The sequence below is a fragment of the Xenopus laevis genome, chromosome 2L, assembly GCF_017654675.1.
Source record: "Xenopus laevis strain J_2021 chromosome 2L, Xenopus_laevis_v10.1, whole genome shotgun sequence".
In the NCBI taxonomy this organism is placed as follows: Eukaryota; Metazoa; Chordata; class Amphibia; order Anura; family Pipidae; genus Xenopus; species Xenopus laevis.
In genome coordinates, this window is record NC_054373.1 from 79,648,272 (window position 1) to 79,671,832 (window position 23,561).

The 23,561-nt window shown below is 39.3% G+C and overlaps 1 protein-coding gene across 9 annotated transcripts in view; it reads left to right on the plus strand.

The window, feature by feature from the left end:
- The window catches only part of shroom2.L (shroom family member 2 L homeolog), a 124,996-nt gene that overhangs the window by 61,009 nt on the left and 40,426 nt on the right, over window positions 1-23,561 (plus strand). For 5 of the 9 annotated variants that reach the window (XM_018246619.2, XM_018246618.2, XM_018246620.2 and 2 more), the window contains exon 2: window positions 6,519-6,664. In XM_018246619.2, coding sequence (XP_018102108.1) covers window positions 6,519-6,664 — 146 coding nt within the window. Of the gene's footprint in view, window positions 1-6,518; window positions 6,665-9,738; window positions 9,760-10,814; window positions 11,344-23,561 lie in introns of those variants that run through there. The other 4 variants (XM_018246622.2, XM_041582084.1, XM_041582085.1 and 1 more) reach the window with 2 other exon arrangements.

Here is a 23,561-nt window from a genome sequence, read left to right on the forward strand (position 1 = left end):
AGGTAAATTACAAGACCATAGTCCCGGTTACCCTGCCTTCTCCAATCTTTGTGGTGTCCCAGGGTTAGAAAATATCAGGCAGTAGCTTTTGGTACAACTCCACCATTCTTATTTTCCTTTTCACTTAACCATTCTATGAATTTGAGCATATTTGTTCTATAACTTTGTTATATAATTTATTGCACTGCACTTTATTTAGATTAATATTTAAGATAGCTTGTTAACCCTTATTAATTATTTTCTAATAAGCAGTTTAAAAAATATATTGACTTTTTAATTAGACTAGCTTTTTAATCCAATTAATTATTTGGATCGTTTGCACTGCACTTTAGTTTGATACTCCAAGTTTTGAGAATTTTTATCATCAAGTTGGGATATTGATAGGTACTACACAGTTAATAACCGCTGAGCTAGAAACTATTTTGTAAGTGACCATTGGTACTAGATATTTGGCTACAAGAGGGGTACTTTTCTTTCTTAAAAGAAAAAAATTTCTTTTAATTATTAACCAAATCCAGAATCGTTGTTTTTAGAACTCATTGTTTTCAGACAGTGTCCATTAAGGGTCTGAAGTTCTTGGACATTGGTCAGACTGCCACTCCCCATTTTGCTTTGTAAGACACAAATGGTTTTGGTGTTTTGCTGTACTGACTCTGGGAGGATTAAAGCAGCAGGTTTAGGTCTGCAACTTTGACAGTTTTAAAATCAACGAGGATACAAATCATAGCATTCCACTGAAATACCAACCTTGTGTCCTGCCCAAAAGAAATAAACCAGTACTGGAGATCACAGTCTCTTTATCATTGGAAGCCAGAACAAGCAGGCTGTGAACCAAGATCATATTCTCGTTTGCTAGCAGAAACCAAGTATATTTAAGGTTATATTCTTATTAAAATATGAAATATTAACCAGTTGATGCCCAGTGTCAAGTGTTATCTGAAAACTGTAATGTGGAAAGAGCAGGCCTGTTTGCAGGGCTTTACTTGCTTGAGTTCAAATAAAGGACCTGTAAATTAATTTGTGCTGTGTTTTGTTTTAGTATATATTATACACATAGGTCTTTGGACATAAAAGATAAAATTAACAAATTTTAAAAACAAAAGAATAACATGACATCATTATTATGTCTAACTCAAATGATACAATAGATTCAGAACACTTTTTTTTCATTGATGGATTCATGGATTTAATGATATATAAGGATATGTTGTTAATGGTACATTCTCTACTTGGAGTAAGGTTCTTAGTGGGGTCCCTCGGGCTCGGTATTGGGCCCATTTTTATTTAACTTGTTCAATAATGAGTTAGGGGAGGGTATCGTAAGTAATGTATCAGTGTTTGCAGATGACACAAAACTATCCAACCCAATTAATTCAATCCAGGATGTGGCATCCTTGCAACAGGATCTTGGCAATCTGGCAATCTGGGCAGCTAAGTGGCAAATGAGATTCAATGTTGATAAATGTAAAGTCATGCATCTGGGATGTAAAAATATCCAAGCCACTTACACCCTTAATGGGACTGCACTAGGCAAATCCATTATGGAAAAGGACCGTGGAGTCCTTGTAGATAATAAACTTGCTAAGCAATACCAGTCAGCAGCATCAAGAGCAAATAAGGTCTTTAGCTGTATTAAAAGGGGCATAGATTCACGGGAGAAGGGATCATTCTTCCACTGTATAGAGCACTGGTAAGGCCCCATCTAGAATATGCTGTACAGTTTTGGTCTCCAGTGCTCAAACAGGACATTATTGAAATAGAGAGGTTCCAGAGAACGGCAACTAAGCTGGTAAAAGTTATGTAAAATCTATGAGGAAAGACTGGCCAAATTTGGGTTGTTCACACTGAAGAAGAGGTGCTTAAAGAGTGATATGATAACTATGTAAGAATTCTCTCCCTGAATCAGTCGTACAGGCTGATACATTAGATAGCCTTAAGAAGGGGTTGGATGGCTGAAGTGAGGGAATACAGGGTTATGGAAGATAGCTCATAGTACAAGTTGATCCAGGGACTAGATTGATTGCCATTTTGGAGTCAAGAAGGAATTTTTTCCCCCTCTGAGGCAAATTTGAGAGGCTTCAAATGCCATTTAGGCAGGTTAAAATAGTTGAAAGGTTGAAGTTGATGGACGTGTGTCTTTTTTTCAACTTAACTATGTTACTATGATATATTTATCAAAAAGTGAAACTAGAGCTCAACACAATCCACCAGAGTGAATTTCTGCCAATCAAGCCTTCCTATGGGTTTTTAGAGGTGTATTTATCAAAGGGTTAGCTTTCACCTATTGAAAAATATGCCTTTAAAAATCCCATAGAAATGAATATTGAGCAGTGGAAATATACTTTTGCGGACTGTGGAGAGCTCTAGTTTCATTGCCCCATAGTGAGTTTGCACTGCCAATGTCCCAAAAATTGCATCAGATGCATGTACTAAAAGCAACCAATTAAATATATTCTTTCAGACAGGTGGTCAATAATTCTACTCACAAAATTCTATGGGCTACTAGACCTGAATACATATTCCATATGCCTGCAGGGATTGTTTCTCCTTTTGAAGGGAAATGAACAGATATGCAGACAGCCAGGTTTGAAGTTGCATTTATAACTAAACTGCAGACGCCATCCTAGGAGTTTATATACTCTGGTGCATCATATACCTGACCATGCAACCTATGGCCTCAGCCAGTAATCATGCTTCTTGCTCTTCTAACTGAGGATTTCAGTGTGTGTTTCCGTGTCTTTCGATGGCAGAGGCTTGCTATAAGTTAATTCCATATATAGTGAATGGATGACTGGGTTGTTACTGTGGGTGTCTCAGTGAGAGAAAATCAGGTTAATGTCTGAAGAATCAGAGTCAGGCCCGGGCCTACGGCAGCAAAGATCTGGGGACTGGGCAGGAGAATTTGACACTTGCTTGAATCTCCTGCCCATTCAGTCCCCAAGTGCCTACGATCAGTGAAAGGCGGGCAGTAGGTGAGGGAATAGGGTGCGAGTGTGTGTACACAAATGTACATAAAATGTACAATTTAAAATATCTGAAGAAAATTGAAAAGTAGAAATATGGTTTATTCCAGGAATGTGTGTTATTTATCCTTGTATAGCTCCAGGTGTTGGTTCTTCATTCATTGTGAAAATATTTTGACATATTATCAATTAGCTTCTCAGTAGGGGAACATATTTAATACATTTATACTGTCTTGGCATTATGCCCTTTGAATACTCTCGGGTTCTAACCACACATAACTGTTCTAAGCGGTAAGCTTGATGCTAATGTATCTATAATTCCATTTATATTAGATCACATATTACATAAATACATGCTTTATAGGCAATAAAATCTCCTTTTAATAAATGAGCTTCTATGTTTGGCTCCTGTATAGTTTCTCTGCTTTCTTTCTTGTTAATATTAAGTAAATTGCCAATGAAACATTCTGGAGTATGGCTATTGTATAAATAGGAATATGATTATTTACAAATGACTATTTTTGCTATTTTAGAATTGAGATGCTTTTTTTCATGTTTGAGTTTGCTTTTGTTTAATTTAGATTTCAACATCTCAACATTTAAAGCTATTACAGTTTCCCTGGTCTATGTGAAAGCACATGTACATACCTCCCAACTGTCCTGTTTTTTGCAGGACAGTCCTGATTGCTTAGCCTGCAGTCCTGGATTGTTACTAAAATGTCCTGAGTGTATCTTTTTCTTGCATCAGTGTAGGAGACCAAAGAGAAAGAGTTTCTGAAATGTAATTATTATTAAAGCCCAGAATAATCAGTACTTGCTCTTTGTAACATTTGTAACAATTTAAGATGAGCAAAGATACAATTGTAACTATTTAAGATAAGCAGGTTTCTTTGGGAAACTGACTTTCAACTGACTTTAAAATTCCCAGAAATGTGTTCAAAATTTCCATAACCTGACAAAGTGTAAAGTGGATGTGGTATTTAGGGTTGTGGTTATAAAATGGGCGTGGTCAAAAATGTTTACCCCACTACGCGCTGCAAATTTTTTTGTTCCTCTTTCTATTTTTCAAATGTTGGGAGGTATGTATGTAAACCGTTTAATGCCATGGTCTGTGCCATAAAAAATAAGTAATTGATCTCACTGTGAGTCTTTTACCTAGATTCTGATTCAGTATCTGTTGTGCCATATAGACCTGCTACTTTTCTTGGCAGAAAGAAACCAGAGTTGGTTACAGAAAAACAACATAATGTTGGTATCACTTTTAGATTCTATTTGCAAAGACTTGTCATTTTTTTTTTATTTTAGAACTATCTATCAACCGAACTGGGCGAGATCTGAGGAACCAACAGGAGGGGGTGGGAAGTATATACACCAGTATGGTCATTAATTGGGCCCCAGACAGTATTCATATCTCCTGCTACAATTAGGTTTGCCACCTTTTCTGGAAAAAAATACCGGCCTTCCTATATATTTATCTTTTTTCCCTATTAATAAAATTGGGATCAACCATCATTTTACCGGCCAGGCCGGATGGCAACCCTAGCTACAATAAGAGTGAGATGTCTCCATGCTGCAAATGAGACATGAGCTCTGTAAAAAAATGTGGAGGTGGTGTTATTAGGCCCATATACCTTTACAATATATTTTATTTGTTTGATAAGCAAATCTGCAAATAGGTATGAAGCTGCCTCATTAGATTTAATTCTCAATACCTTGTAATGCAGTGATTTATTTAAAAGAAAAGCTACACCCCTCTTTTTCTTCCTATATGAAGCGGTTATACAAGTATCCCTGAGAGTAGAGGAATCTGTGTTGCTCCATTGCATTTGGGTTAATTTTCTTCTTTTTCTTAGATCCAGAAATAACAAAAACATAGATACTAAAGAAGCCATTTAAATGGATAGCTGTATACTCTATGGTTTTGAGAGTAAAGCTGTTACTGAAGTGTAGGGGAGATCCTGGGGCTTCCCCGATCCCACTCTGCACTTAATACTTCAGCATCTGAGCGGCTCAAGGGGGGGGCCGCATCGCTAGTGCAATGAGAGCTACAGTATATCCCTCTCTGCACTGGCGGAGTCGAATTTCCAGGTTAAAACCTGGAAATTTGGTGGCTTTATACCACTCCTTGTAACTGGCCACTCACCACTGCCAGAGGCAAGGTCCTCACCTTGCCTTATGACAGGAGCGCACTGCTGAAGTGTAAATCTAAAATATTATAGTGGCATGGTGACACAGTGGTTAAAGGGGACCTGTCACCCAGGCATAAAAAGCTGCATTATGAAAGTCCTGTTCAAATTAAACATTAAATCCAAAGTCTTTTTTTTTTTAATTTAAAACATATCAATCATGTATTGCCTGTCCCTCCTCTATAAAGGCAGGGCAGTTACTTCCCCTTTCCATTCTGCATTTATGGATGTCACTACACTCACCACATTCCCCATCCCTCATCACCATCTAATTTAATAGCCAGTGCCTGGGCGTAGGCAATAAGTGCCCCATACTGGCACATAAGGTTACTTATATTGCTCTTGTGATCTTTTTTTTGTTAGTGCTGCTTAGTTTTCTCCCATAGTTCCAAAAAGCGCCGGATTTTTTGATTTTCATCTAAGCTAAAGAACTGATGGAATCAAATACTAGAAGAAAATTCTTGGAGGTGATATGTGCAAGCTGGAATAGTTTTGGCTTATGACTGTTAGTGCAGGTGCCAAAGGAAGTGAAGATAATCTAAAAGAAAACAAAAGTTAATGTGCTGTGCTTTATCTTTTGTTTATACCTATTTTTGTCTTTTTGTTATTGGAAAAATTTGTATTTGTTTTTGTGAATGGAAAAAATGTATTTCCCCTTTCCTGTTTGGCATTTTTTTTAAATGACCCTCATTCAGTTACTTGTATTTTGCGCAACTTATACAGTAAATTTATTTATACAGTAACTTTTCCTGGGCTGGACTGTCCAACTGGCCTGTGGATGAATCATTATGTTACAGTTAAACAGTGATTACATTGCAAATGTAAATTGTGCAATTCCATTTTTAAGACCAACATCTGACCGGGTTGCTGTGTCAGATTCAGGGGCACCCACACACCTTCCACCCCCTCCGGCCCCCCGGTGGAACCTCTCTCCACCAGCCCCCTGCTCTACACATATCTTTTTTTTCTTCAAGACGGGGCCAGTAGTGGTAGTCAGGGAGAGGCGCGGGGTCTGTGTTGGTGTGATGGCATAAGCGTTGCTTCGGTTTTCTGAAGTCGGCCAAAGTTTCCTTGTGTAGAAATAAAGTCCACTGCATAGAGATATGTAGAACATCAATCTCACTGTGTGACCACCTACTATAATTGTATTAAAATTGGTCTGCATTGAAAACTAGAATGCAAAAAATAAAATTATAATGACTACAGAGCATTTTGGTGTAATTTTTAGAGTATCAGACTTATTAGATATTATTGTGCTCCGGTGATATGTGTTGCCTGTATTTGGATGCAGATTTTTTGCAGATTACAAACAAAATAGGGAGAAATACCATCACATCATGAAATAACATAGTGTATTGTTTTCTTTCAGGTGGAAGATGGGAACAAAGCTGCTGACATACTAATGGCTGGAGATGAAATTGTCAACATAAATGATCAGCAGCTTCTAGGGTATCGTCAGGAGGCAATATGCCTGGTTAAAGGATCACACAAGATTCTAAAAATGATAGTAAAACGGTAAGAAAGAATTTTACTTACGTAATCCCTCTATTTCCATACCATTAACCTTAGTGGGTTATAGCATAACTTTGTTTTGATTACCACTATGTGCTGTCAATTGCTTCCTGTTGAAAAACATGGAACTACTGTACTTATGGCAGTCACTGGAACTAACCGTCTTGTCACCACCAGTGTCTGCCATAGGCAAAAGGCTGTCGTCATTCTTACCAATTCAGCCGGCTGTTTCAGTTTTCAAACCGGAACTTTGGTTGTTCCAGTGTAGAAAATTCTAGATTGGGATATTGTTGGATTAATATATATGGGAAATCCTAGGCACACATCATGTCTCCTCCAACTAAGCTCCCAGCATTCTCCATAATTAACCATTCCACCACTTTGGTTCGATACCCAATAGCCTTTGGAATATCCCCAAAGATGAAACCGTTAAAGGATAAGCCTATATGCTTAAACTGAGAAATGCAGAAACAAAATATGCTGTGCATGCAGTAAACTGTGGCCTCCCAATTTAAATATGTACTCATAATAAATATGAAGATTAATCCTGCTTATTAAAAATATTTTTTTTTACTTTTAGCATAAATATATATATATTTATTTTGTACCTTCTTATAGATGTCCAGAATGAAGGGATCCCTGGAGCTAACACCAACATTAGGGTTATTTCCAGGGCTTCCTTTGCACACATGCAACAGACTTGCATTTAAGAAATCACACAATAATGTCAGTTTTAACAATGCATTCATAGATGTGCTGGGAATTTCAATTTGCACTCTCATTGATGGAAACAAAACCTGAATGTGCCTTACAAATTAGCAGGTGAACAGTGTCAGGCTGGGGAGACCAGGGCTGTCTACTCAGGGGCCCCCACCCCATTGAATTCTTCCACTGCCAACTTTCAGTGCTCCCACCCCCTGAGCGCACACACACCATGCATCATGTACCTATTTACCTCCTTGCAAAATGAATCATCACTGAATCATCACTGAAAGTTCCTAATGGGTATTGGGCATGGGTGGGCAGGGCCCCCGGGTTTGCATCACCTTAAAGCAGGGCTTAAAAAAAAATAAGCAATGGGAAATTACAATTCACAATATAACAAACCGTCTAATCAATTTTTATTCTCTTATTCTTTCTTTTTTTTTCTTATTTTATTGATTTTTTTTCTGCATTATATTATAAGCAACACAAACAATGAACAATGTTTTTTCCCTGTTTTTATATTCACTGAATTATCATGAATAAATAAAGTATTACGCTGCAGAATTGCTAGAACAAACATGCTCTATTGTATGGAATAGAACAAGTGTCCAACTTCCTTTCTTCTTTAAAATTGTATTATGATCTCAGCCTTCTCTGTAAGCCACAGACACCAACAGCAATTGGAGAAAAGGAAGGATGCCATATTTACAGGGGTTGGTTCTAAGGCTTAAAACTAAACAGCGATCTTCTAGTGCTTTAGGTAGAATACAATTTTTTAACAACAGCCCTAATTATTTTGCTTGTAAACACACAGGTATATATTCCCTTTGTACTGTTGCAAGTTGCCTTTTAGTGATTTAAGCAGGATGGCTTCTGCAAAGAAGTAGTGATGCTTCAGGCAATTGTTTGCAGTAGATTGCCAGAGGCAGCAAAAAGCCAAATTTCTCATTTTTAAAACAGTAATTTGTCTCTTTAAGTGCAGAGTGTGCTTTCTTACTAACTATAACCCCCCCATCTGCTGTAATGTAGAAGTGCCCCAGGTTTTGGGGGTTTGTATCTGCATTTAGTTGCATTGAAATGGTGTTATTTATTCATAAATTTTACCTTTTATCTTACACATATATAAATGTATTTGATAAAAGGCATTTTAAAGTTGTAGTACATTCTTTCCCTTTCCCTCAAGATTCTGTAAACAGAAACTTTCTCAGGATATATTTCTTGCTAAGGCAGCTCTGCTGTAAATGATTTATAACTTGCACATGACATGTTATTTCTGTTCCACATTGAATGGAAGTAATGTATGTTCATAAGACTTAAGGGTTGTGAAAAGGTCGCTCAAAGAAAATTATAAATTAAATGTCAATGCAGCTTACAAATGGGCACAATGTTCCCTTTAAGCACATTATTTAAAGTACATACTTGGCTTGCCATAAGATAGTAAATTAAGGATATAGCTTACTGAGTGTAATGTGTGCATAGTACATTCCTTCTTTGCCTGTTTGGATGCATACATATGAATAGATACTACAAATCTACCATATTGCTTACTTCATTTGACATTTTGGCCACAGTATTTGTTGATTCAGAACTGTGATGGTAAATAGCTGATTCACAGACTTAATTAGGTCCCCTAAGAAAAGTTGAAGAAACATTTGTGTAGCTTGTAGTCTCTAAGGGACATAGGCTCTGACTTAACCAGTTTGCATGCTGAAGAATTCACTTTATGCTGTAGCTCCAAATATCTCCTCATTGGAGTCTAGGTCAAACAATGCTGGACATCTTCTTTAATCTTGGCTTCAGGCCTATGAAGTGATTTGATTTTTGTTTTCAGCAGGGGTTCATTTCTTAAAATTCCACACCTGGGCAGTAACCCATAGCAACCAATCTAGCTTTTTTCAGCTAGCTGCAGGCAGATCAATTAAAGCAAAATGTTCTTTGTTGCTGTGTTAGGTGCAAATCTGCCCAGTGCCTAGAAATTGAGGCAGTTTCAGTTGTTTTGTCCAAAGCAGGTCTCTGCGAGAGCACCACAGAGGCCAAAAGTACCCTTTAGGCTACGGCCGCAAAAATGTGGATCTCAGCCTGCGGGGAAACGCAGGCCAAGAATCCGCTCTCCCGCTGATTTTCTGCTCACCCAGAAGTCCCTGCTTTGGTGCAGGCAGACACTGCAGATAGGGTTGCCACCTTTTCTATAAAATAATACAGGCCTTAGCCCTGCCCAAAGCCCCACCCCAATCCCGCCCAAAACACCCCCTGTGCCTAGCTATTAAAGCCGCCCCCCCAGTCACGCACAAACTTCTCATCATCACGCGAGAGTGCACCGTAGCGCAGCCCGCATAGCTGAGCAGGGGAATTTGGAGCAGGGAGGGAGGAGGGAGCAGCGAAGCTGCTTAAAAGTAAGTGTTATTTCTTCCCACAAAAAATTACTGGTGCATGTGTGCGCAAACGCCACTACCAAGCAAGTTCGCCCGAATGCCGCTACTGCGCATGCGCGCAAATGCAGCTACCAGTGATACAGGGATGGGGGTCAATCTGGCTAGCTGGTCTGCCTAGGGCTGTCAGCCAGCCTGGCCCGCCTCTGCCTGCAACTTTTATTACAAACAGCTAATTAATTTTGTGTGTTAATGTCAGACCATTGTTCTTTTTCTATGTGGTCCAATTACATTTGCGTAGATATCCCATGAATGGAGCAGAATATCCAGCTGTTACAGGGTTGCATTAGTATATGGCACAGGTTTCCCTTGTGAACTGGTCACAGGTCTGCTATGATCTATATGGCTATGGGCATACAGGCTGAAGGCTACAGCTGCTTTCAATCTATGTATTTTTGCAGAATGAGAGAAGCAGATCTGCTCCCTTCCCCTGCTCCATTGATTTGAATCTGCTTGTGTGTGAACGCAGGCGGAAGCGGCTTAGGGTAATGGAGCATGGGCATAGAGGAAACCTGCTTCTTTCAGCCTGCAAAAATACGCAGGCTGAGAGCCTTCAGTCTGTGTTCCCACAGCCTAAGCTATAGTGAATGGCAACCAAATCATCATGTTAACTGGGTTTTTTTATTCAACTGGTGATGAATACTAGGGAGGTGGATAGTGAGGATCATTATGATGTTATCTCACTAGCATGCAACCTACTTTAATTGTTTTGCAATTGTTGGCTAATAAAGGAAACTGCTTCTATATCTTCCTTTTTAGTTTACCTAACAGTTCCTGAAAAACCTGTTTGTAGGCTGTATAGATACAGTGTCAGTTGATCTAAAAAGGAATTACTCAATTACCTTCTGAGCTTTGATTTTTATTACTCTATTCAAATTCCAATCTCTCATTCAAATCAGTGCATGGCTAAAGTAATTTGGGCCCTAGCAGACATGTTGCTGAAATTGCAAACTGGAGAACTGCTGAATAAAAATCTAGAAAACTTAAAAACCACAAATAATAACAGATGAAAACCAATTTCAAATTGTCTCAGACAGGTCCGGACTGGCCTGCCGGGGCACCGGGAAGTAATCCGGTGGGCCCCGGCATCGGCGGGACCTAGACCCTCTAATTACTTTATTGGCGCAGTGCATCCTGCCCTAACTATGTGGTACGTCATGTGCTAGCGCCAGCCAATATGTGTGCCGCTCCAGCCTCCACCAGTGGGCCCACTGCCACATGAACTGCCCACATCTCCATACACAGACTTAGTGCAGTAGCAGACTGCACTGACTTTTTTTTCCCGATCCCCTGGAGCTTTTCTTCTCTGCAGCCGGATTTTTCTTTTTACTTCTCCCCTGGTGCACACTCCTTCCTTGTCACATGCCCTGCAGCCAGATCAAATTACTCCAAGGAGAGCAATAGCAGCTGCTCATAAAACTGTGGAGCATCTCATTGGCCAGCATTGAAAATACACACCTCCTTCAATTCCTTGATTTCAGCATGGCGAAGGGAAGCAAGTTACTAAAGCCCTGCAGCCTGCTCACCACCTTCCCACCCACCCACAAGGTCAGTGCCTCTGCTTTTGTATTATTCAGAGTTCGCCCTGGATGATTACTGGTGCACTTTCTTGTCAAAGCCAGATCATGTAAAATAACTGCACCATTGTGTTATGAATTCTGGGGGTATTTATACATGTAATTGCCATTGCGCCATTGTGTTATAAATTCTGGGGGAATTTATACATGTAATTGCCACTGCACCAACATGTTATGAATTCTGGGGGTATTTGTACATGGAATTGCCACTGCCACTGTTTGTGTCAAACTGTTATTGGGGTGGGGATATGCAGACAAAAATATTTTTTAACCTCCTAAAACGAAGTTTCACTGTAGGGATGAGTGAATTTGGCCCGTTTCATTTCACCAAATATGTTGGTACCCCGGAGGTGTGGCCCTTGAAATCAGGGTTCCTGGTGGGCCCCAGGCACCCCAGTCTGACACTGGTCTCAGAATATCACTCTTTAGATCATACTTAAAGTTTAAAGATGAAAAACCACTTTGAGTCCTTGCATCATAATAAGAAATGTATGAAGAGTGCATCAGAAGAGAAGATCCTTCTGATGCAAAAATCAATGCAAAAATTTAGCAAATCTGTATTTTCTGCACGCATAAAGATCTTGAACATTCCTATTTGCAAATAGATATACAGTCATATGAAAAAGTCTGGGAACCCCTCTCAGCTTGCATAATAATTCACTCCACTTTCAACAAAAAAGATAACAGTGGTATATCTTTCATTTCCCAGGAACATCTGAGTATTGGGGTGTTTTCTGAACAAATTTTTTTAGTGAAGCAGTATTCAGTTTATGAAATTAAATCAAATGTGAAAAACTGGCTGTGCAAAAATTTGGGTACCCTTGTAATTTTGCTAATTCAAATGCATGTAACTGCTCATTACTGATTACTGGCAACACCAAATTGGTTGGATTAGCTTATTAAACCTTGAACTTCATAGGCAGGTGTATCCAATCATGAGAAAAGGTATTTAAGGTGGCCAATTGAAAGACGTTCTTCTGTTTGACTTTGCTCTGAAGAGTGACAGCATGGGATCCTCAAAGCAACTCTCAAAAGATCGGAAAACAAATATTGTTCAGTATCATGGTTTAGGGGAAGGCTACAAAAAGCTATCTCAGAGGTTTAAACTGTCAATTTCAACTGTAAGGAATGTAATCAGGAAATGGAAGGCCACAGGCACAGTTGCTGTAAAACCCAGGTCTGGCAGGCCAAGAAAAATACATGAGCGGCATATACGGATGATTGTGAGAATGGTTACAGACAACCACAAGATCATCCCCAAAGATCTGCAAGAACATCTTGCTGCAGATGGTGTTTCTGTACATCGATCTACAATTCAGTGCAAATTGCACAAGAACATCTGTATGGCAGGGTGATGAGAAAGAAGCCACTTCTGCACTCACGCCACGCTCACGCTTGTTGTATGCAAAAGTTCATTTGGTGCTTTGGACTGTTGAGACAAAAACTTAGTTATTTGGTCAAAATGCGCTTTGCATGGTGAAAGAAGAACGCCTCATTCCAAGAAAAACACCTGCTACCTACTGTCAAATTTGGTGGAGGTTCCTTCATGCTGTGGGGCTGTGTGGCTAGTTCAAGGACTAGAACCCTTGTTGAAGTCGAGGGTCGTTGAAATCAACCCAATATCAACAAATTCTTCAGGATAATGTTCAAGCATCAGTCACACAGTTGAAAAATACCGCCATCCAGAATCCAGACATCAAAGGCTATAGGAGGTGTCTAGAGGCTGTAACATTTGCAAAAGGAGGCTCAACTAAGTATTGATGTAATATCTCTATTAGGTGTCTAAATGTATGCACCTGTCTAATTGTGTTATGATGCATATTGCATAATTTCTGTTAATTCAATAAACTTTGTCACTGCTGAAATACTACCGTTTCCATAAGGCATGTTATATATTAAAAGGAAGTTGCTACTTTGAATGCTCAGCCAATAATAAACAAAACTCCAAAGAATTAAGATGGGTTCCCAAACTTTTTCATATGCCTGTATTTTACATTTTACATATTCTATGATGAAGTTGGAAAATGCCTTCATTCATTGGATACATTTGTTTTAAAAAATGCATAAACCAGCAAGTTTCCTGCTGAACATAGCCGTTCTTTTTTGGGATACCAAGCAAGCATCATTTCCTTCTGATAAGCTTGTTTAAAAATACCAATAATTGAAAACACAGGAATTCAGAACTGGAGAGTGAGATGGAGCACTGTTATCTGTAGTATTTCTAGTATCTGATCTATGGAAAACCTAGGTTAATTTAGTATAACCATAAATTAATATTGTGCTACACTGAGAGATCCTTTTGATCATACTTATTACATTTGATCATATATATATTTTTTTGTATTGCTCTCATAAAAAGAGAACATTAATGGTACATTTCTGTGGTGTTAACTGGAGCTGCATTCATTTTGTAAATCCACAGTTTTTAGGCTGTTTTCAGTATACCCCCTCTTTAACATAAGTTCAGTAAATAGAGCTTAAGCTGAACATACATTTTGCCTATTGTTTTTCTTTAGCTAAACAAGGAAACTGCACTGCAACTGAGCTTATCCATATGACTGTATCAGTGTGGTAAGCATTTAATGGTTTGGGGGATTAATAAGACACTGGCATGCACTGCCAATATATTACTACCATTTGTTTGTTTATTCAAAGGAACAGTAACACAAAAAAAGCTCAACAGAGATATTACATCAATACTTAGTTGAGCCTCCTTTTGCAAATGTAACAGCCCCGAGACACCTCCTATAGCCTTTGAGGAGTGTCTGGATGGCGGTATTTTCATCCATACAAAATCTCTCCAGTTAAGTTAAAATTGATGACTGCCGAGCATGGACAGCCTGCTTCAAATCATCCCATAGATTTTCAATGATATTCAAGTTGGGGGACTGTGACGGCCATTCCAGAATATTGTACATCTCCCTCTGGATAAATGCCTTTGTAGATTTTGAAGTGTGTTTAGGGTCATTGTCTTGATGGAATATCCAACCCTTGTGTAACTTCAATTTTGTGACTGATGCTTGAACATTATACTGAAGATTTTGTTGATATTGGGTTGAATTCATCTGACTCTCGACTTTAACAAGGCCCCAGTCCCTGAACTAGCCACACAGCCCCATAGCATGATGGAACCTCCACCAAATTTGACAGTACGTAGCAAGTGTTTTTCTTGGAATGCGGTTTTCTTCTTCCGCCATGCAAAGCACTTTTTGTTATGACCAAATAACTCTGTTTTTGTCTCATCAGTCCAAAGCACTTTGTTCCAAAATGACTGTGGCTTGTCTAAATGAGCTTTTGCATACAAAAAGCGACTCTGTTTGTGGTGTAGTGCAGAAAGGGCTTCTTTCTCATCACCCTGCCATACAGATGTTCTTTGTGCAAATAGTGCTGAATTCTAGAACGATGTACAGATACACCATCTGCAGCAAGATATTCTGATCTTTGGGTTGTCTGTAACCATTCTCACAATCATACACATATGCCGCTCATGTATTTCTCTTTGCCTGCCAGATCTGGGTTTTACAGCAACTGTGCCTGTGGCCTTCCATTTCCTGATTATATTCCTTACAGTTGAAACTGACAGTTTAAACCTCTGAGAAACCTCTTTTTGTAGCCTTGTAAGCCATGATACTGAACAGTCTTTGTTTTCAGATCTTTTGAGCGTTGCTCTGAGGATCCCATGCTGTCACTTTTCAGAGGAGAGTCAAACAGAAGCACAAACTTGCAATAGGCCACCTTAAATACCCTTTCTCATGATTGGACACACCTGCCTATGAAGTTCAAGGCTTAACAAGCTAATCCAACCAATTTGGTGTTGCCAGCAATCAGTATTGAGCAGCATGCATGCATTCAAATTAGTAAAATTACAAGGGTACCCACATTTTTGGACAGCTAGTTTTTCACATTTGATTTAATTTCATACAACTGAATACTGCTTCACTAAAAATCTTTGTTCAGAAAACACCCCAATACTCAGATGTTCCTGGGAAATGAAAGACATACCATTGTTATCTTTTTTGTTGAAAGTGGATTAAATTATTATGCAGGCTAAGAGGGGTTCCCAAACTTTTTCATATGACTGTACCAAGCCTCCTCATCATTAAATACTTCATTTAGTGAACTGAACCACTACAAATCACTTCTCATTTTATTGATTGTATGCTGTCTTTCTACCATTCTACCACATATGCCATAGGCAGCATACTGACTGGTTGCATGCATTTTAAATATTACAGTTTTCGCAGAGATGATTGCGCCGGTCAAATGACTTTTTGTCCCAGACATGCCTGTGTCCTAAGGCCTGTTTTTTGTGATTAACTTGTGTGCTGTACTTACTATAGCAGAGTTAACTCAAGCAAGTGTTTTCTACATCTGTATTTCATCATTTCTGTGGTGAAGAGCACACTGACTAGATTAAAACCTTAGAGTTATATAGCTCTAATTTCTGGAGTTCTGTTTCCCCTATCATTTTCATCCTAGGACACCAAGTCAGATGTTTTGTGTTTTTTGTCAACTTTTATTTTATACAATTGTCTCTCTCTTTTTTTTTTTTGTTGTGTAATCTCACAGGATAAATGACATGCATATTTATCACATGTGGAAAGCAAAAAGGGAAGAAGGAAATTTAGTCAAGAGATAACAATGTGCTGTGCTCTTTAAGTCCAAACATCAAACCCTGTGTTCATTTTACAATCCATAAGCAAGTTATTTATGGTACCCTACCTAACCAAAAACTAAGGGGAGGAGAGAGCTCTGCCCATTTTACAAGTTGATGATCACATAGATGCAAGGGTTTTTTGGTTTAGAATCCAAGTATCCCATATCTTGTATATTTCTCCATCTGGTTGTCTAATTGGTATGTAATAGTTTGTTAGCTTGTATATATTCTATCTTATCCAGGATTTTAGCGATGGAGAGGCAATTTGACTTCCATTGTACCACTATGTGAATCCTCATTGCCATACATATATGTTGTGCCCGTTGCTGTGCCGAGTTATTTAGGCTTCTTAGCTTATGTGCCAGGAGCATGACCTTAGGGCAAGGTTCGATGTGGGTATTAAAGAGTTTTGAGAGGACAATGGAAACCTTTTTCTATAAGCTTTGGGTGACCGGGCAGTGCCAACAAATATGCCGTACAGTTCCCTTTGTTGGACACTTCCTAAAGCAGAGAGGCGAGGTGGTTTCGGTATATGAGGTGGATTTACTCTGGTACATAATATGCTCTGTAAAATAGTTTAAGTGAGGTTTCCATGGTAGCTACGTTATAGCTCCCTTTAATGATTGTTTGGTAACTTTTGAGCCAAGTTTCCTACGGAACTGTTGCTCCAGATCCTGCTCCCAGTCCAGCATATGTTTGTGTTTTTTTAACCTGTAAAATATAAATTTGGCCACACATTGGCTGAAAAAAATTTCTGCCGGAGAATGGTCCATGCAGTTCATGGTTAGTTGGTAACCCTATATTTGTACCTTTGGGGGCTACCAGTTGCAGATTTCACTTAAAACCATTTTACCTATATAAAGCACAATGCTTGTCCTTTTTCTGCTACTAAGCTTGTTACTAGTTGGTTAGTGTAAGACAGGGGTCCACAACCTTTTTTACCCATGAGCCACATTCAAATGTAAAATAAGTTAGAGAGCTACACAAGCATGAAAAATGTTCCTGGGGATGTCAAATAAGGGCTGTGATTGGCTATTCGGACTGGCAGGCTACAGGACGCTCTGTGGCCACAAACCTGGTTTTTATGCAACCAAAACTTGCCTCTAAGACAGAAATTCACAAATAAACACCTGCTTTGAGGCCACTGAGAGCAACATCCAAGGGGTTGGAGAGCAACATTTTGGGGGTCACTGGTGTAGGAGATTGATGCACTTAAAGTTTTACACTGAACTTTAACTATGACTTTCTTTATTTTACCCAATAACTTCTAGTTACACCCCTGCTAATTTGCACCCATGGAATTGTATCATTGGTTTTTGTGGCCTGGCAGATGCATGGGGAGCTTGGTACATTTGTCAGACTATGGTAGGTGGCGTGTTCCATTATTTTGCATCTGACAAAGGTTAAAGCATTCATACTTTATGTGCTGCAGTGCAAAGGGATCTAACGATGATGCTAAGTGTACATGCCCTAATATCTATGTGCTATTGGTTGATTATTAATCAGTTGAATGCAACATTATAACGTGAAAATCAAAGCAGCCTCCAGCATGCATCTGAACACACCTGCATATATATTGCAGTTGTTCCCTATGCAGGTGAGACAGAAAATCATCAGGGCTTACAAGCAAGAAAGTTACAGTATTTTGGGCAAATCTTTTTGCTCAACGGCAGCTGAACAATTCAGGGATCAACATTGTGCTTACTATATGTTTAATCAGGGCCGCCATCAGGGGGTCACAGGGGGGACAGTTGTCCCGGGCCCGCAGGATTTTATGTGTAAGGGGGGGCCCCGACCATGCTCACTTACTTGATTTCAGCTCAGCGTGCTGCCAGTAGGACACTGCAGCTCTGTGCACAGAAGCTTTTCCCAATTAAGATTTGGTCCATTCAGAATAAGTCCCGGTAAATCTGCATTGGGATTGGATCCCCTTGTCCAATCCCTGTACAGCTTTACCGGGACTTATTTTTAAAGGACCACGAGGGTACAGGAAATCTTAATTGGAGAAAAGCTTCCGTGCACAGAGCTGCAGTGTCCTACTGGCAGCATGCTGAGCTGAAATCAAGTAAGTGAGCATGGTGCCCCCCCCCCTAACACACAAAGCCCTGGCAAGTTTTTTTTTAAAAAAAATTTGGGGATATCTAGCCAATTTTTTTGTTTTACTTGCAGGAGGGCCCCTGATCACCAATGGCTTTTTATAACTTGTGGGGGGGGGGGGCAAGCTATCAATTTCTTTTTTTTACTTGCAGGGGGGGGGTCCTGATCACCAATGGCTTTTTATAACCTGTGGGGGGGGCCCAGGATATTAATTTTTTTTTTTACTTGTAAGGGGGGCCCTGTCACCAATGTTTTTTTTAACTTATAAGGGGGCCTGACAATCAAAAGCTTTTTATAACTTGTGTGTGGGGGGGGGTTACCTTTTTTAGCACTGATGTCTATGTGGTCTTTTAACTGTAGTGTGGAGTGGGCGGGATCTGGGGCGGGGCCGTGGTGGGCGGGGCCCAGGGGGGCCCTGAAAATTTTGTTGTACGGGGCCCTGTGATTTCTCATGGTGGCCCTGTGTTTAATAGTAACCTTGCTTATACTCCCTTACTTAAAAAAGCATCCAACAGTTGAATCTTTGATGCCTGCCAGCGCAACTACTATAGTGTGAGAATTCCTTACTTTTGCACCCAGCTGAAGCCTGCTTATGCAATGTCAAGGAACTGGAATGTTGTTGGCTTTAGAAGAAAAGTGTGATCTCTTTATAATGAATAATGATGTGGAATATATTGAGAATAGCTCTGCCAAGGCTTAAAGTGAAGCAGCTGTTTATATGTTTTAAGTGCAAATCTACACAGTAAATGTTTTTGTGGACATCTGTGATTTTTGTTCCACTTTACTATAGTAACAATAGTTTTATAGATACCTGATTGTGTCTTCATGTGATTGTCACCTGTCAGTTGTCTTTCATTCATAGGTTTATTGTTTACCTCCGTCTTTTTGCATTGCCAGGTAGTATCTCTACATTCCATCAGTAGCGGGGTCCTTGGTCAGAATCCCAAAATTAATATTTCAGCCAGTTCTTGGGATTTTCCCAGTAAACTGGCTCTTTGTGTATAGTTGAAGCACATACTTCTCCCTGAATGTCTAACATCAATAAATACTCCGCATTCCTGCACCAACTGGATCCTGATAACCTTGGAACAGCAAAGCCAACTGGTCTACACCTTTATCCACATGCTTATTTTCATTTTGCCTTTCTTGTGTGAGCTCTGGGGATTATAGTTAGGATTTGTGAAGTCTCCCACACCATGAACATGTGCAGGCTGCTTAGGGAAGCAAAATGGATTATGGCTGCATACTTGGCCTAACCTCTGCTGCTTCTTGTTTCACACATTCCATGTTTTGGTGTCATAGTCTCTTACAAAAGGTTTGTTTTTCTCCCAGCTATGTGGTTTATAATGAAGAATTCCATTTGATTATGTATTTCATGCCAGATATTGATGAATACTCTGTGTTTACGGATAAATATTTAGCTTTTTTTTCAGGTATCGCTTCCATTTCTGTTTTAGCTTTCATATTCTAGTTGAGGTTACCACCTTTATGCCTATGTCACACACTAGTAGATGCATATTGAAGCTGGTTTCAAATATTTTTCTCTGGTTTTAAGGGGCCACTTTTACTATTATATCCCCATATAGGATAGAATAAAAGCTATAAGCAGCAGCTACTAAGCTCAATGTGTGTGTGGGGATGGGCACTTGTGATATAAATATTAGGGGTCATTTACAACCGTGTCAAAACATGTTCTTTGCACTTCTGAATAATTCTTGGTGCTGCTTATTTCTTCTTGCCTCCTGTTTGGAATGCAGCGCAGTTGCACCGATTGACACAGGGAAACCCTGGAGTTGTGACCACATCCAGACCAGGTGGTAGCCCCAGGGTTCCCTCAGTGCCCTGTGTTAATAGGTGTAGTGCACTTCTGTCTAAAGAATTTTGTGGGCATGTCATTCTCGGAACGCCAACTGGGCTTGGAAAATTGTCAGAGCAATTTACAGTAAAGTGCGAGCCAATTGTATTAATTTTGAAGCATTTTACACAATAGTGTCGGGTAGAGTTTTGCACTGGTCCAATCAGAAGGACCTGTGCCCGATCCGGACACACTGACCCTTACCCAACCCTGAAACCAGAAGTGCCGTCACTGTAGACCGGAAGAGAGAGAACTTCGGCACCGATCCAGCCACAAAATGACAAAGACATTGCCTACAAAACTAAGGAGGGGAGTCCCACACCGTAGCCAGGTACCCAGGTGGTACCCAACCTGATGCAGGACTCAGTGTCAAGCTCAATGCTCCCTTGAGACCACGCATTAACATTGGAATTATGGGAAAAATCAGTGCATTATGGGCAAAAAATGGCAGTTGCATGTGAAGTTGTACTCACTGCACTTGATGTAAATGACCCCTATTTCTGGCCCTGCCCCTATTTAAATATGCATTTTGATTCTGGCAACTATTACAGATATGAGACCTGTTATCCAGAATGGTCGGGATCTGGGGTTGTCTGGATCTTTCCTTAATTTGGATCTTCATTCTTTAAGTCAACTAGAAAATCATGTAAACATTAAATAAACCCAATAGGCTGGTTTTGCTTCCAATAAGGATTAATTATTTTAGTTTGGATCAGGGACAAGGTACTGTTTTATTATTACAGAGAAAAAGCAAATCATTTTTAAAAAAATGGATTATTTGGATAAATTGTAGTCAATAGGAGATGACCTTTCAGTAATTCGGAGCTTTCTGGATAATGGTTTTTCCGGATAACTTATCCCATACCTGTACGTGCATTTAATTCATGCACTCAAATGGAAATCCTAACTCAGTACAATTTTTATATCCAGGATATCACAGAAAATATACTACTGTACCATTCTGGAACTTTTGGACCGTTAGGGGCAGATTTATCAAGGATGGAATTTCGAGTTCATGGGAGTTATTTAAAACTCCCATAAACAACCATGAACTCGAAATTCGAGCAATCGAAATTTAGTCTGATGAATAGGATCAACCCGCAAACTCAAATCGAATTTGAATAGAATCTGATTCAAATTTTAAAGACCAGATTCGAATTTTTTTGAATATCAGGAAGGCTGCAAACAACTCCAAATTGATCCCAGGATGTCTTCCATAGGCTAAAACAGCGACTCGGCGGGTTTATGGTGGCAAATTAAATCTCAAAAATCGAATTTGATTCAGACAAATCTGCCCCTTGATATCGAAGTACATAAGGAAGGAGTCCCTCAGTCTTTGCTTTTTAATTTATTTATGAATGATTTTGAGGTTGTAAGTGATGTCTCTGTACTTGTCCATAATAATAAATGCTGTTTTTTTTCTACATTGCAGAATGATCTGAATAAGTTGGGGACTAGGCGGGAATTGGCAAATGAGATTCACCATTTATAAATGCAAAGCTATGCATTTGGGCAAAAATTAGCAAGAACACTAATTATGCACTAAATGGAATTGTGTTGGAGAAGTATGTTGCTTTTTTTTTTTTAGATAGCCTTTGCAATTCTAGGCAGTGTAAGTCAGTGTATGTTAAAGCTTGTAAAATACTTACTTGTTAAAGCTAAAGAGTAGTGACTTGAGGAATAAAAGCATAATTTTGCTTCCTTGTAGACCCCTGTTAAGGCATTACATCTTAAGTCCATGGGAGGTGGCACCGGAGGTTTCTGGTGATTCTTCCCCTCCTGCAGGCAGAGAAACCTCCCCCACTTGTGATGCGCAGTACAATGGATTGTATTTGTATTGTGCATTCTTTTTCTGAGTTGCTATGCAGCCCACCATAGTAAGAGATTAGTCATTAGAGTATTGCTGTCTAGCCTTTTCAGTGCATTTGGCAGACAATTTGCTTTTAAACATATTCAGGGGCAGTCATATAGTAAAACCATGATGTGATATGGAGGTGTCAAAACAACAGACCACTGCTACAACAACTACCGTAGTTCTTTTCTATGAAGTTTATATTTTCATTGAATTGGCTTCATATTTTTATCCAACTTCCTTTGCTGCATTTTAAGTGCCACCTTGTGGTGGAATTGTCATACTGTCGGTTTTCAATGCAGCCATTGTCTAACTTGCCAATCTATTACCCTTCTTTTAATATAGGACAGAGTTAGGAAAACTGTGATTGTAAGTGGGGTGCTGGGAGTTGCAGGCCAACAAATAGAGGACTCTAACTTGCCCTCATATTGTATTATGGTATTTAACAGAAGCAAGATTTGTTTGATTTAATATTTTGATTCCATTTCCCCTCTGGCACAATTACATGTTTGTCAAACTGCAAATTACATACCTTTAAGTTAACTTTTAGTATGTTATGTTATAATAATGAAAACCAGCAAATTATCTCAGAATATAACTCTGTACATCATACTAAAACTTAATTCAAAGGTGAGCAACCCCTTTAAATGGGACCTGTCAAGCTGAGACATAATCCACTGACAGAGTAAAATAAACTTTACCTTGCCCCAGGCATATAGATTAGCCCCTCATAGCTTATAGAAGACTGATCAAAACTAATTGCCAGTTAGTTGCAGATTTCAAATAAGCCCAAATACTTTTCGTTTTGCTCGTGGGATACATATTACATCAGTACTGAAATTATTGATCACAACATTGTATAACCTGTTGCTCTGAAATCAAATGCCAGACCAAACCATGATATCCAATATCTGCCAATGTATGTCTGGAATAGCACTATATTTGTGATGAGATATTATGGATACCTTTGGTTTGTACCTGAAAGTTGGCATCTGTTATGTGTTTATTTCTTAATGCTGTCCAATGGGCATATCCTCTCTCTCTCTCTCTCTCTCTCTCTCTCTCTCTCTCTCTCTCTCTCTCTCCTTTTGTATTTTTGTGAACAGTGTATGGCCATTCCACAGCTGCCAAGTAGTTAATATCCATGAATGCTTTATATGCAGGTTTCTCTTAAAACCATTATACAAATGAGTGGATGCACGGTTAGTGCATGGCATTGTCTTGTCTCTCAGGTATAGTTAGGCTTCATTGTCAAGATACTTATAGGCACAAAGCTTATACAATGGAACAGATTAACATGGGGGAAGAGGATATGCAGAGTTTAGGAGCCGTCAGATGATTCGCTTTGTCATGCTAGGCATTTAGCATCTTTATTAGGGTAAATAATGAATTTTCAGCAGTGACAGTTCTGACATTGTAAGAAAAGTTTCACGTCATTGTCATGCATCTTAACTGCTTTACTGGCTTTGTAATCCATTGTGTTCCAGAGAGTTTCCCAGATACTTGCTCCGTGTTTCTCCCTCTGGAACGGGGACTTGGACTGAACCACTAGCAAAGTAAGACTAGTGCAGTAGATACAGTCATATTCTCCCTACACGAGGCAGAATTGCTTCCTGTAGTGTGATGCAAAAAGGAAAGTTATTTGCATTTACCCTTACTTTTTCTATAACTTTCTAGGATAGAGTTTTTAAGCCTTTGTAACATAAGCAGTGTTCTTTTCAGTCTGGT